At 32.4% G+C, this 16,776-nt stretch overlaps 1 protein-coding gene across 1 annotated transcript; it reads left to right on the forward strand.

Annotated features, from left to right (window-relative positions):
* The first annotated feature begins 1,751 nt into the window (after nt 1–1,751).
* LOC124359942 (ribonuclease H2 subunit B) lies at nt 1,752–16,426 on the forward strand. Its single transcript, XM_046813126.1, has 7 exons — nt 1,752–2,002; nt 7,279–7,432; nt 9,963–10,059; nt 12,248–12,362; nt 14,531–14,695; nt 15,345–15,574; nt 16,123–16,426. Exons 1-7 carry the CDS (start codon nt 1,924–1,926, stop codon nt 16,213–16,215), a joined length of 933 nt encoding a protein of 310 aa, XP_046669082.1. The 5' UTR covers nt 1,752–1,923; the 3' UTR covers nt 16,216–16,426.
* The last annotated feature ends 350 nt before the right edge of the window (nt 16,427–16,776 follow it).

The raw sequence follows: 16,776 nt of genomic DNA on the forward strand, positions 1-16,776 counted from the left end.
GCAATTTTTTCGGCACTTACTTATTTTCCACACCCCATTTTAATAAAATACTTATTTATATCATCAATATTTAATTGAAGTGGGAAACTTTTATTTTTGTTATTTCCAACAACATTACATTTCTTTAGGCACGTCCAAAATTCTTTTGGATTTTTATTGGATGACAACTTTTCTTCATAAAAGGCTTTCTTAGTCCTCCACAACAAATTTATTCAGGTTATTGCGAGCTCTCTTGTAATCTTTCCAAACATCACTGTCCCTGGTTTTCCAATATTTCTTTCGCAACTTATTCTTTAATTTGGTGTGTTTTATTATGATGTCATTTCTCCAAGGAGCTTTATCTTTGGTCACTCTTTTACGAACTATTGGGGCCTCATTATCAAACACAGTTTTTATATGAGGTGTGATAAACGTTTCAATGCTATTTACCCCTTGCAGTTGAGTGACTTTTTTTCAATCAACTTCAGCAGTTGCACTGGCAGCTCGTCTTGGGTCAAATTTTAAAACATCTCTATAGGTAATCATTTTTGGAATCTTTTTGCATTTCTTAAACATGATGGTGCAGCAAACCATTCTGTGGTCCGTAATCTTCGCCCCTTCATGCTAGGTGCATCAATGACGCCGGTCCTCATGACTTCAGCCGACCTGTCCACTATGATGTGGTCTAACAAGGTGGCTTGTCACTCTGGTTGGCTCGTTAATTACTTGCTTTGTATTAGTCTCTTGCATGAGTCGGCGTAAATATTTTGTATCATTGCTTGATGTTGATAACATATCAATATTTGTGTCAATCTAGTCGGCGCCAAGCTTCTCTCAGCACCAGTAATGGACCAACTAACTCTTCAAACACTGACTCTTTAGAGGTAGCAAAAGTCGACTTAATATGGTTGGTCAGTGGTGTCGAAGTTAATTCCTCCTTGGAGTTATTTACTAATTCTCTTAATAAATGTGTTACGATTAACTCTTGTTCAATGGATCTTCTCTATTCTGCATCTAATAATATAAAAAAACCAGTTGACTAAACCGAAAAAAACTGCAGAAATAGTTTAACCTAACTCAAAATCAAAGGATCTTAATCCATTTTTCTGCCGTTTTGTAAGAGTGCAAGTCGCTGATCGGAACATGTTTCCAGAATTATACCAAATTATATGCAATAAACTCTAGTCTAAATCCAATTTCGTTTATTATATATATATTTTTTCAATTATTTATTATATCAAGTCTGTTAGCAGATCTTCTACGATACCATCTACCCTGGACTTTGATGTAATCCAATCTTCTGAAGATACCGATACTACAAATAAGTTTGTCAAATTTTTCAGTTTATGTCAACGAAACTATATAAAAACCTTCCAATGTAACGGTTGTATAGATATAGCTGTTAGCCTTGACTGAGTGTTGAGCGTCTCAAGTTAGTCAAAGTATCATTCCCAAATCATGGTTCGTATCATGTTTTGGCATGGCCTTTTTGTACGTAAACTTGAGCCTAGAATGAAGTAAAAGTAAGGTAATAAACCGGTTTTGAGCAAGTGATGCAAATCATCCGTACATAAAATAAAACAAAAATGTGACGATTTAATGTCAATCTTGTGCATTGGATTTTTTATTAATTATTTTCAACCGTGAACTACTGTGGATACTGAATTCAACGTTTTAGTGTGAAAATCGGGAACAAGGAATAGCTATAGTTACGATTTTTATGGTTTGAAAATTTTATCACGGTGGTGATAATTGGTAACATTGATGAAGATGGCATTGCTTTGCTGCTTGCTTGCTGTTGGCGAATGGTGAGTGCTGTGGCCTGTGCTGGTGATCAGCTAGAGCAAGAGTCGTCTTGGTGAAACGATTTCTGTGCAAGATTTGTTTGTGTCAACAAAGTTGATGGGTTACGGTTTCGACCTTTAAACAAGTGATAGCCTTAAAATGCCTAGAGTAAAGGCTTCACCAAAAAAATGCGTCAAGCCAACGAACCCCCAATCTTCTTGGGTTTTTCTTTTAAAAGGTAATGAGAAAATTAAATTGCCATTGGTTTTTGTAGGCTATTACAGAAATGTCATTCTTAGTTTTCTGCTCTACGTTACATGTAGGAATCCATAAAATATTTAATATGATTTAGTAGTAAATATAATGGACTACTCACTTGTAATAATATTTTTTCTGGTGAAATGTGGTAGGCCTACACTGTGTCTGTATAATTGATTTCAGTAAGGCCTATTCTACTATTATAATTAGCCTATATATATATATATATATATATATATATATATATATATATATATATATATATATATATATATATATATATAAAATTTTTTTATGAAATGTTGTTAGCTGTTGAGGCCTCTGTTATAGTAAGCAGTCACCACAATAGAATTAGGTTACTAAATCCTAATTCTTGATTAGACATAAAACTGTAATACAAAAGCATTCCACTTGTATTTATTTTTAATTAATTATTACCAGCTCTTTTTAATGTATTTAATAACATTATTGTTCCAAATTAATTAAATGTATTACATATGAATGACATTTGTATAATTGCTGCAAATACAATGGCAAGGTACATATATGTTATGTCACAACTTGCATGATAGGCTATGTTTACTTTGAAAAATAGTAAAAAGTAACTAACTGTTATACTATTTTGTTTCTTACATTTTATAAATACACATAGTGTAGCCTATTTAGTTGTTATTTCATCTTCAAATTAGCCTATTACTTTTATAAATATAAAAACAGTTAGGCTAACTATACTGTAATGTAATTTGACAATTTTTAATTTTTGAGATAATCATAAGATTATATTGACGATTCAATTGTGGTGGAGGCCACTTATCATATTGCAGCCTATACAGCAGCAGCAGTAGTAGCCTGCATTATAGTATAACACAATATAATTAATTGTTTTCTCTCTTGACATGACTGGACTTCAGTAGGCTATAATAATCAAATGCACCCCCAAATTAAATATAGATGAGGAATATCTAAATTATCGAATATAAAAGCATTTGACCTACAGATATTTATATTTACTAATTGCCATATGTATTTATTTTATAGAATAACAATATTGTTTAAAATTAAGTTAATTAGAACATAGTGAAATCATGGCGGCAGTATAATAAGAGGCCACCACCACAATAGAATCAGTATATCCTTCAAAACAGTAAGAAGTAACTAAATCTTAAACTGTTTTGTTTGTTACATTTTATAGATGCACAACACAGGTAGTTTTTATATAATGTAATTCGTGTCAAAATTTTTGTTTCTACAGATTAGATAATCATAAATATGATTCTATTGTGGTGGTAGCCTCCTATTATACTGCAGCTGAAATCATTTGTATCTGAGTAATGACACCGACAAGTACAAATACAATGAACATGGGCTTTTAGTGTCAAAATGTACTTTTAATCATTGAACAATGTTTCAAATAGCTACACCTTGCTCCTTAAGTTAAATTCAAAATGCCCAGTTTGTATTGAGGAAAACTAAAAAGGTGGAAATAAAATAGTAGGCTATTTTGTTGCAACAAAAGTGAAACTCAAGTTAGATGTACGCTTATAGATTTTAGTTCAACATTTTGAATAGGCTTGGTAAGTCTGTATATAAATATAGGTTACATAGATTCTGTCCCAATCAAGGGTTAACCTTTTGGGCACTAACCACTGTAATGAGGTTGTGCTCATAACTCTTAAATCCCTAGAACTAGAATAGTTAACACATTTACTACCAACATCTCCAATCGGAGAAACGCAGAACTTTCTTTGGGTATTTTCATCTGAGATCAGAGAACCTCGGCTATTGTTTCTAAATACGGTATCATTTTTAGCATGCCTTATAATTTTTTTAATACATTTGTTGGGAGTGAATGCGTTAATCCGGATCCAGATGTATTGATATTAACTATCAATATTGCTCAATAACAAATATTGATACTCATTAATGAGTTTGGGCAATCAATTAACTAAATTAAATAATCTGTATAAATTGTTTTTAGGGTACTTTGGGATTATACCGACCACACCCAGACATGAATCGTTATTTAACATTTTGCTTCTACTGATTACTAGATTAGCGTAGAAGACTATTTCGTCAGTATAAAACAGGAATTGTCTTATCGCAAACCCCTCCCCATCCTCAGACAGAGGTCAAAGTCGAGCGTCTAGTAGATAACGTGATTGCAGAGCCTCGCCGCCCGTTCAGCTGGTGCATCGCTTTGTTGTACTTTCGTGTTTTACCTCTACATTTCTCCAAACACAAAAATTCAACAAAAACAAATATTACCAAACTAAAACTAAACTCTTTATTGAAAAAAACACTAAAAACTTGTTTTTATTCTTGATCACATTCCGCCACCCAAAATGCGAGTGCCTCCGGCCATCAGCGCGGGCTTCGACAGCACCTTCGGTGCTGCCCCGCGCTGATGTCGACGAAAGAAAAACATCCCTCGAGATAGTACCTATCAGTAAAATATCAAATTCTAGAGGGGCTAATCAGAAATATAAATTGAATTGAAATGGAAAGGCAATTATGTACCGTGCAAATCACGTGATGCCGCGCGGCCTGCCGTAATCAGGATTCTCGAGAAAGATAAGATAACAGCGACAACAATACCGATCACAATACCTGGAAATGCTTGTAAGTTTGTAATTTTGTAATTGAAGAGTTGTTTTTTCGTTCTATCATGTTTGTTTCTATAAATTTCTATTTTTGTGTTCTTCATACTGGTGTGGTCGGTATAATCCCAAAGTACCGTTTTTAGAGTTTAAACATAATATTTGATTTAAAAGTAACTTCAATTCACCCTAATTAAAAATGACAGTTGTCAACTTTAGAAAACTAAACTAAATAATCTAGCTGCAGTATGTTTACCACCACCACAATCAAATCATTGATACTTAATAAAACCACTTCAATTTTGATTGTTTTTATTCATTATTAATTTATTACTTTTTTAGATACCAAAACAGCTGAACTACAGTGTAATTTGAAACACATATTTATAACGGAATTCGGTTCAACATGTTGGTTTCAGTAGTTTATATTTATCCCCCCATTTTATATTTATAAACTACTGAAACTAACATGTCGAACCGAATTCTGTTATATGTGTTTCAAATTACTCTGTAGCTCAGACGTTTTGGTTTCTAAAAAACTAATAATTTAATGATGAATAAAAACAATCAAAATTGAAGTGATTTTATTAAATGTTAAAAGTTCTCTGTAAGGTATCACCTATCTTTGACCAGTGTTCCAAAAGCCTTTGCTCTTTCCCCACCAGTTCATAGTAAAAAATTATGTGCTCAGCTGTCCCTTCATGCTGCCTACATATCCTAGACACAGAGTATGTTTAAGACACCCATCCTGTGAAGGTGCTTTCTCAGTGCCCTGTAACAAGCCCTGTTATCCATTATAACAAAACATTTCTCTCCAACTGTAATGCCTCTACGACAACCTCTGGAAGGAGAGAGCAAAACGAGCTTGCTCATTCTTAGCTCTGGCGTGGTGCACCATCAACCATGATGCTTTTCCTTTGTCCAGGAGTTGGTTACCTGTCATGCAAGTCCCTGGATATCCCATATAATGGCTGATGCCCCATAAACTTCGTTGATCATACCTTATTTGTGATTTGTGAATGTGTTAGCATTTTCATTACCTCCTTATTCCGGTGTCCTCGAACCCAACTTAGGGTAAGATTATTTTTAGCCTACCCAGCTTGGAAACAGCAATGTAGCAATCCCAGACGATTCTTAATCTGAAGATAATGGAGGACAGGGTCTTACGGATTGTCTGGCTGTCTGTGAAGATGCCAATTTTCATTTCCTTACGTCCTTTATCAAATTCACTCAGGCGCACTCCATTACAGCTGTGACTTCCGTTTGAAATACAGTAGGGTATTCACCCAAAGGAAAATAGAACACCATACCAGAGCTTTCCTCGTGAATCCCTATACCAATTTCCCTTTTGAGCTGTGTGTTCATATAAAAATGTACCATCCAGATCAAAGTAGGGAAAGGATCTCCTTCCTGTAAGCCAATCACCTCTAGAGGCGATTTCTTACCTCATACGGTCTGCAGAAGGAGTATCTTATTCTTATTTGGTCCGATGGGATCTCAAACATACCACTTACCTCAAGAGTAATTATTGTGTGTCCACGAGCTCCTGTAGCACACCAGAGCTTCTCACATTGGAGATGATATGCAGTCTTCCTAGACACCAATTGAGGTCTGTTGGTTGAAGATCCAACACACAGTTCTTGGTAGCTCCAGGACTGCTGTGAACAGCATCCGTGATGAATAAACATGCACAACTTTGGAGACTGGCTAGTTCTCTACATGCCAGGCTGATATCTCTATTTTGAGCCACCACACGCCATCGTCGTTCTAACCACAGACGTGTACACCCCCACACACAGTAGCCTCACCCCCAGGTGGATCCCACCACTTGCAGGTTAGAAGATTCCACTTAGCAGATCATCGACCGCAAGGTTCGACATCATTGGTGACAACACCCTTCCCTGTGGTCCTTTCATCAATGTTTCCACTATGAAGGGATGGAGTGACATACTTGTAAAGAGTAAGAGCCTTAATGTATCCGCAGAAAATGTCGTCTAATATAGGCATTTGCTGCCACAGTAATGGATGCGTTACGAGTATTGTCAAAGGCTCTCTGATCGTCCATGAAAGAGCCAAGAGACCTTGTCCTTAAACACTTTTTCTGGGATTCCTAAAGGTGAGCACATCTGGAGAGAATTCACCCAACCTGAAGTGGAGCATTCGTCATTTTAATGTGTTCACGGCCATCTTTGAAGCATTTATACCATTTGTAAACCCTTGTTTTACTCATAGCAGACTCACCATAGGCCTTTATTAATATTTCCTACACTTTAACGCAAAATTTGATACTTAAAAAAAAATTTTTTTTCAGTTCATATAACATGTATAACCTTAGCAGCTGCCCTGAAAAAGTAAACAATGAATGTAACTAGAAATGGTATTATACTTCAGGAGCTTGAGTACTAACTTAATTGACAATCGGATTCTTCAAACCCGTGGAACTTAAAAATTCCTGTTACTTTTTGAAAACACCCTGGATATATTTTATATATGAATAAAATAAAAAAATGTAAGAATCATATTATATTATACAAAAACATTTGTTATTCGCTAAAAGAAAAATATTCTCATTCCAAAATCTTGCTTTTATTTTAAATGATTTTTTCTTCAATACATTTAATATACAAGTAATTGAAGAATCTAAAATGTGTTTCAACAGGTGAGGCATTCGAAGTGCCAGAAGGATATGCTGGCTCAGGCACTCCAGATGTGGTACAGCTGAGGCATCCTCAAAGTGGAGCTCCAGCCATGTTCCTCTTCAGTCCTGGCGACAGTTTAATTCAAGAAGTACTGACATTTTCTGAAAACAAACGGTAGGTGTAATCTTAATTTATAGACTTAAGAATATTTACTCTGTATTCATTGTAAATTTGTCAATGTCTTATGTATTTAAGATAAATTGAGATAAAGTCTGTACAAGAAGCTCAATACCTTCCCATAATACTAGGTCCATATTCTTAATTAACTTCCCACACAATACAAATAAGTGAAAAAATCCAATAGTTATATTAAGCCGCTTAATGAATAAAATACCGGACAAAGTAAAGAAACGTGTGCAAAATGGATTTAAAACGCTTAAGAAACTTATTATCAAAAAATCCTTTCTATAAAGTTGAGGGTTTTGATTAAAGTGTTGGGTTAAGTTAAATTTTTGTTGTCTAAAAGTAGCTTATTTTTAAGTGTATGTTTAATGAAGTGTAGGTAAATGTCACAATATTTCATTGTGTAATTGTTAGTAGTTTTTAATCTTTGTTATTCATTGACTATTTTATAATTATTATTTAATAATTTGATATCTATTTATTTATTTGTTGTTTATTGACTATTCACAAACTATTGATATTTTATTTGATGAATCATTATTGAATTTGTGAATTTGTATGTTGATTCTATTATCTTATCAGTTTGACAACAATGACATGCTGTGAACAATATTTATAGCCTATATTGCATATATTTGATTATTTGAACTTATATTGATATTGACTTTCCTATGAATTTCTATAGAATATCTTAAGGCTGAATAAATGTTCTATTCTAATTTATATAGTCAGCGTCGTTAAATCAAGGATTATTGCTTATGCTTATGCAGGATTGCAAAAATGTATATATTGACTTTTAATGTCACCAATTGATTTATGGAAAAATACATGGAGTTTGATTATTAAAAGTATAATCTTTGTATACTCTAATATAGTACTAAAAACAATCCTTATCATGCATAGCATTTAAGATGCTCTTGGTCCCAACTAAGTTACCTGTTGAACATTAAAATACAGCTAGAAATTTTATAGTTACTAACAATTTTATTTTAAATCTCTGCATCTTTTTTATGTGTCATTTAAAATCTGTGGTCATTCCTTTTAATCTAACATTGTTGTTCAATCAAAAGAGTGAAAAAGTAGTTAAAGATTTCTTTTATCAGTTAGTACTGTTATGGATGAATAAAATAACAATTTGGTGATCAAGAGATTCAGATACTTCCACTGACTACTTCTCTTTCATGTTTCTGCAACACTTCTTAAGTACATTTGCAACAAAGTTTGAAGGTGTTCACCATTGAAGGGTGTATTAAAATAAAGTGATTTGTGCCCAGATACACACAAAGCTAGTATGGACTCTGAAAAAGTTGTTAGTGAGGGAAGAGATGATGGCTGGTTATGAAGGTGTTTGGTTTCTAAATTAATGTCTTCTGAAGATTGCTCCTGGCCATTCTCGTGATTCAATTGTTTAGCAAACATCTTGGTAGACAGCAGTTCAAATGAAAAAGCAGGAGATATCTTCCCCCGTTGTCTATTGGTTTCGGTCTTCTCCCTTGTTGGGACATCCAATTTGAAACTGGAATGTAAATAAACAGTATTATTTATAATTTCACACAGATTCCATGCCATGTTTCACTATGTTAAAAAAATAGGGATGTCATGTTTATAGTAATACTAGATTCTGGGAAAGTATATATTTCAAATTAGTTTAGAATCATTTAAATTGATAAAATGCGTAATAAAATATGGATAACCTAAGTTTTTACAAATTACTGTATTTTTATATTATAAACAATGTTTAACAATTTAATTAGAATTTGATTATTCATGCAAGAAATAACTCAAATAATTTATGACATTGTAAATGAAAGAACAAAAGTAAAAAAAATCCAACAATTACTAACAACTACAAGTTCTTACATAAACACTTGTCTAAATTAAATGTTGAAAATTACTCTTGGATGCTTAGAATTCAAGGTGCATACACAATTTTATATATTTTTCTAAATGTAAATATACTATATTACATAATTTTGCGCACGTTTGACCAATTGTAATTATCAGTTCATAAAAATTAAATGCTTGAATCTCAGCTTTACAGTAGTTATAGCAATATTTCAGTTTGAATAATTTTTATGAGATAAAAAAATTATTTCCCCCTATGATCAATAAATGGTTTTTACAGAGTTAATGACCATTTAATACGTTTTTATTCACCTAATTTCAATTCAGACATTACCTGCTACATTAACAGTCAATACAACTTAGATTTTGCCTTAAGATAAAGAAAAAAATCATTTACTCATTACAATTTCAATATTATTAATACATAAAACCCAATTTTATTTCAATTAAAATTGTAAAATATTTAGTCAGTTCACCCAAAAAACTCGTATCAATGGTATTTTTCTATTACGTTTCCAACTCAATGAAAATATTATTCTGAAGTAAGTTTGTTAAATATTCATTTAATATCTTTAAAAATCTTTTAACTTTCCTTCAAGTATTTTTCGTCCTTTGCCCCCAATGAAACAAGATATTGTGTTTTCTCAGTTTTTAATAATTACTTGTTTGTTTCCAGATCTTGGTTTATTGACGACAATGTAAAATCTGATGGAAAAATGCACCTGTCTACTCCTATTGACCCCATATTTCTGGTACTTCCATACTTAAGAAAAGTAAGTATATCTTAAAGATTTATATTTAATTAACTTGTTTAAACTGTTGTATTTATTACTTGTGTGAGAGGAAATAATTACTAAATTGTGAAAACAACTGATATTTCCTCTTTTATTGGACTTCCCTTTTTTTAACTCTATAGAATATGTACAGGGTGTTTTTTTTTAGAGAAGACATATAGAGGAGAGTATGCCTCAATCTCTTCTCCTGGCTTAATGAATTGTTGAAGCAGGACTGCTAGTTTTAGCCAATAACTATAATGGTTTACTAAAACAGCGACTAGCGTCAATGTTTTTTCAAGACATTGATTGACTTGATGTCAACGACTTGTCAGGTTAATATATTTTTACATAATTTATCTTGCTGTTTTTGTATTTATATATTTAAAGTTACAATAATGAAAACCTCTTAACCCATTGCGGATCAACGACGTGAGGGTGACGCGGAGCGAGGCGTGGACCAAAAGCACAATGACGTGACCCTCACGCGGATGACGTGGTACGGATGACTCATTTGTTTTGAACGCTTATCGCTGTTATAAGCCTCGGAGATATTTATACTCAGTTTTCCTGGACTGGCTTCCTATCTTATCTCTGGTACTCGTCCACAAACACTCCCCTCGTTATCGGTCAATAACGTTATTATTTGCGACAAATTGTTTGTCTGAGGCGTACAGTCGTGGCGTTCGATTTTCCTTTGTCTCGTGTGCGTGTACGTAAATAAAATGGGTGACAATTTACAATCATCTGAATTAGATAGACTATTATTAGAAAGTGGAAGTGACGAAAGTGATATCGATAGTGTTATTGAGGATGGAGACGGTTCTATCACGCGTATTTGTCCACGTTTTCATAATTACGCGGATACTAATGTTGACAGTGACGAGCGGGCTAGTGACCATGATTCAGATGTTCAGACTATTTCAGACATTGTTCCTGGGACACCACCGGATGTGGAAACTCTATTTCAACATCATTTCAATATAAATAAAAACGCTCAAAGTAGTGCTTCCGAGGATATTTATGAATATACTTGAATATACTTCTAGTATAATATACTTGTCTAATATGATCTGTATAATGTTTATATAACATAAATAACAACGTAAACAAACAAAACATATGTATAATTAGCGAGCGCGCTAAGCAGGCAGGTAGGCGTGCAAACACTGCGGGTGCTGCGTTGTAATACGGATTAATTCGTACTCTAAGGCCCGCGCGCGCGCGCCGTTTTCACGATCCGCAATGGGTTAAACCATCCATTCAGATAACATTTTAACTTGTTTCACTACTCATGTTCAAATACAACTCACCCTTAGAACCCACGGGTAAAACTCAACTTAAACTTATTTCTTATGGTTAAGAAATTTTATTTTTTAAATTTTAATAATTAAAAATAGGTATTTTGTACTCTTGGACATACATTATTTATATAGGTTGGATTTTAATTTTGTAGATACATTTAAAACCAATTTAACCATTTAAACCAATTTAAGAGATATCCGTAGGAGATTATAGAGTGTTTATTTTCATGCAGTAACTATTCAATCTGATGGCAATCGCATATTGAGTAGGAGATTGTAGAAGTAATACAGATATCATTCTGATGGCTACACTGAATGAAGATGTGTTTCTCTATTACATTTTCATCAAATCTGCACTATAATTGTGAGCGTCATGTTGATTCATATTTCATCAGAGCATGAAGTTATATTATGCTATACTATAATGTACAGTAGCCAGCAGAAGAATAATTACTGAATCACAGACAGAGACTGTTTTAATTCTAGCAACGATATTAGTAGAGTCTAACTTTTTAGTTTTATATCCCACAAGTGTTCATTGTAATACATTTTATTTTAACTTTCTTTTAATCTGTATATTTTATCTTATGTAAATTTCAGAATTTTCTCCTCCAGAATTTGCTGCTCCCCAAAATCTGGTGCCCTGGACAATAGCCCTTAAGCCCATATGTAAATGCAGTCCTGTGTGCTAATGCTCTGCCAAAAATAGTAATTTTAAAGACTGTTATTGCTTAAAGTAATGGCTTGCTTACAGAAATTTTACATTTGCATGTGACATGTCAAATAAAGCTTTCAGTTTCCAAAATAAATTTTACAGAATTTTTAAAACATGAATAATTTTCTGTAAAACTTCTTTATTTAATTCAGTTTGTTTATTGTTTCAGTCTCAACTCGCCTGCCCTCTGGATCAGATACTAAAGGATGATGAATTTCCTGAAACAGAAAGACTTCTTTCATGTTCAGGGTTGAAACATTTGTCCCAGGTAGCAGATAAAAAAGGTATTCATTTATTTATAAATTTATTATTAATAATGACTTACTAATGAATTGAATTTAAACCTAAAAAAACCTAGGTAGCAGATAAAAAAGGTATTCATTTATTTATAAATTTATTATTAATAATGACTTACTAATGAATTGAATTTAAACCTAACTTGTATTAAAACAAAATTAATTGTGGAATAAACCAGCCAAGTCGTGAATAGGTTGATTAATGTAGATTCTATCAAGAACTGGAATACGTATAGTATTTGTCAATATATTATGTTACTTACTCCCATTCTGGTTGAAAAACATATTGGATTTGAATGTTATACTCTACAATTTCTGAATGTCAAACCTAAAATTGGATTTGTGCATGTCCATCTTGTTATTGTTTATTCATTTGAGGCTTTCAGGTTGTTGAATGTAAATTGACAATAGTTTGTGAGCTATTTTAGTTTTGATCTGGATACTACAAGGTACATTGAAAGTTTTATATATATGCGTAAAGGTACAAAATATAATATTATATAACATTTTACCACAACAAATTTGAGTGTCGGCTGTAGATTTTCTGTGCTGGTTTCGTAACAGAGATCTGGACATTTGCGGAAATATGGCTATAAGTTCATCCAATGACTATCTGTGTTTGTTACAGAGCGTTTTTTTTCAATTTTTTTCTAGCATTTTAGTCACAATTGAAGGTCTTCCGCATCTCTGATCATCATGCACAACTTAAACACCCTTGTACGATTCATAGCTTTACCACCATATCCAATTTTTATCTCGTCAGTGGCATCATGGCAGTGTAGCTAGCATCTCGAAAATATAATCCCTTCGGTTGTGACAGCCTCAGTACAGTTACTTTCTGGATATGACTCATAAAATACTATACATATATTAATTTATAATAGTACTATGAATAGTAATATAATGCATATAATTTGAACAAACAAACAAGTACTGTACATAAAAAATATTACGAACATCAACATTTGATGGTCACAAATTTAAAACTAAGGTACATGAGCTACAGATTATCATGCAAAAGCTTGGATATTCCATAATTAAATTAGTTTGTAAGTAACAATAAATTTTAATACATTCTTAAAACAAGACTTTGTCAGCTGCTTTATATGATCAAAAAGCTTATTATAAAATTTAGTTTCTGTATAACTTGGTGAACTTTTCATGGTGATGTGTATGTTCTGAATTTAAGTGAATATGAATAAAAATTAAACAACTATAAATATATGATGGTATGGATAACATTTCTAAATTCCTAAAAAAAATACTTTACAAGAAGTTGTTTTATTTAAAAACAGAGAATTCAAGAACACCTTTTCCAGATTTAGGATTTCATATTGTGCTAATGAGTAGTAAACAAGAATAATAAACAACAAATGTAGTCTTAAGATCAACTAACTCTCTCAAAGTGTATAATTAATAGCAAGCTGAACATAGATAAAAAACAATAATGAATGTATGGTCTCCAGGATAAGTTTTTTTCTATAACCAGTAAAGAATTAACTAGACAAACAGCCAGAGATGTGTTCTTGAAACCTGTTGTGAACTTTGACGTTGGCAAGTCCTTATTTTGAACTGTCTGAAATGTTATGATTTGAATCTTATCACTATTTAATGCAAGGCCATTATATGGAAACCATTTTTATAAATCTACCAGAGAATTTATAATTTTATATCCTGCCCTTGACTACATTTTACCAGATCATTCGCATACAATACCAGATCATTCTTAACATTACATGGCAGATCATTTATAAAAATAATGAATTTGTTATTCCTAATGTTGTACTTATATATTTGCTTATGTTGATATATTTATGTTTAATAATATTATTGTTGAGTATTGTTCTTTGCTTTTTCTCAGCAAGGAATGACTGAAACTATGCTAATAAGTTACCTGAAATACCATAAAATTTTAGTTTTCTCGCAAGTAATGAGTGATTTACAAAAAGGCCTTACACATGTTACAGAAATTACCAGCAGTATCTTGTGACGCATCTAAGGCACCCAGGACCTGTTTAACTATTTCAGAAGCAGCCTCTGTAGTGCTACGGCCTGAGAGAAATCCATACTGATTTTTATAAAAGAAAGAACTATTAGAATATGCTGAAGTAGTACAGTATATTGTTTTATAATGTATTTTAATATATATTACACAGGTGATGAGGAACTGAATGCCTATAAGTACAATGAGGAGAAAACGCTGAGCTGGCTGACAAGGAAGACGGAACGAGTGAGTGAAATATTGAGGCAGAAAGGAATACATGTCTCAAGTAATAACGCAGTGTCAGCAACATTCGTCAAAACTAATACAGACACCACAGGTAGATACACTTTTATAAAAAATGTAATATCTATTAATAATGAATAATTGATATTTGGTGAAAGAGCTTGCCAAAAAGGCACCTACTCTAATTCATAATTCTACATTGTTTAAATGGGATGCATGGAGAGTTTATATGTTATAAGTTTATTGTAATGATGCTTTTCAATGTATACCAGTGTATACTTTATGAAAAAAGTATTTTTTTTAATTCCTAGAATACTATAAATTTAGAACAACACAGGTATTTTGACTTTCACAATAGCATAAGGGTAGAGCTGTGGGTGTCTTAACAGATTCAACTGCAATACGTTTTAGACTGTTTTACCTTACAATTTTTGTTACTGAATAAAATGCTACTTGCTTAGAAAGAACCCCTTTAACCCTCCAATTGGCAGCGTTAAAATATTCTCTGTGGCAGGCAGATTTTCAAGGATTCATAAAAAATATTATTTTGTACTTAACCCTAGAACTGCAGCGATATTAAACTTATTAAATTGTGGTCCACTTTCTACATGCTGCAAGCCTTTTAAAATAATTCTTTAAAATATTAAATATTATTTTCTCAACACATTTGGTTAGTTTTAATGCCTAGCAATATAAATTACGTAATGTAGTTAGATTAGTATTGAAATGTTATGTGTTTGCAGAGAACTACCTGAAGTACGCACATGGAGTGGTATCAGAGTACCTGGCGGACGACCTAAGTGCCAGATTGTCCAAGCACCTAGGGCTTCCTGAGCCGGAGACTGGCCCTAACAAGCGCAAGCAGCTGGCCAGTGCTAACACCAACACCGAAGCCACTCACAAGCGACCCAAGCTGGAAGCTCAGGAGCCACTCAAGAATGGTGCTGCCCTTGACCTCTCAAAACCCGAAAAGGTAACATTATTGTTAAATCATGTTGGTTGCCACAATTTCCAAATTAGATTTTACTATACACAATACATATACACTAGTAAATTAGAGCTTCATGCTTAAACATTGTTAAAGTTATTTTATACCAATAATTATAATGTAAGATTTTATATTGGCTGAAAATGCAGTAACATGACTTGTAACAAAACTTTGTAAAAAATATAAACAAGTCTGTAGTGTCTATACTATTTACCAAATATTTATTTGGAGTCTCTAAAACTTATGATGAAAAAACATTATAAACTAACATTAATTTATTGTAACACTTTTTATTGTTTAGTTTATTTTGTTATGTTGACATTATTTTGCTTTTATGTCAATTTTCATGAGATTTGGTATATTTTGAAGATAAGTATTATTTTATGTTCACATGAATGTGTATAACAATTATCAATAATTTTAAGAGAACTTCATATCTTCTGATTAAATGTGAACAAAACCTATAGTTATTTTGAGGAGTAGAGTCATTCAACAATGTGTATTAATGTACTTTTGTTATTTGTTTGTATTAGGTCCCCAAAACATCAATAACAGCTAAAGATAAGGCCAGAGCAAAATCTGCAACAGGATCGAAAAATATTTCTTCATTCTTCAAAAAGAAGTAAAACTCTCAAAGCAATTAACTCTCACATTCTGTGTCCTAGTTGAGCCATTCTTAGAATTAAGCAATTTTTATCTGTATTTGTCTCAAATGTGCTACTTTATTTATTTTGTTGTGTATACATTTATTTGTTGTTTTTTATGTTTTTATATCATTGTTTTAATTATTAATAAAGTAAGTTATTAATTGTATAAATAAACATTAAGGTCTCAGTACATTTTATAAGCATTATTTTACCTTTTTGCCAAGAAATGTAGCTAATGTATACAAAAGCTAAATAAACAGCACTGAGGCTAGCTGTTCATAATAAAGTGTGAAAGAGTTAATTGACAGGGTCATGGTAATTAAATGATAAGTATGTAAAATAACTTAATGATACCTGCAATGTCAGTTGTTGAAAATTCAACTAAATCACAAAGTATAAAAACTTCCATCTCCTAGATTTCACCACAAATTAAGTGTAGCTAATATTTCATAATCAATTTATTATGATTTTTATAATATAAAATTGTTACTGAGGTTATTACAGTACCTGGTCGTTACACTGCCTTCCATGTAATACTTG

This window comes from Homalodisca vitripennis, chromosome 4, assembly GCF_021130785.1.
Source record: "Homalodisca vitripennis isolate AUS2020 chromosome 4, UT_GWSS_2.1, whole genome shotgun sequence".
Taxonomy (NCBI): domain Eukaryota; kingdom Metazoa; phylum Arthropoda; class Insecta; order Hemiptera; family Cicadellidae; genus Homalodisca; species Homalodisca vitripennis.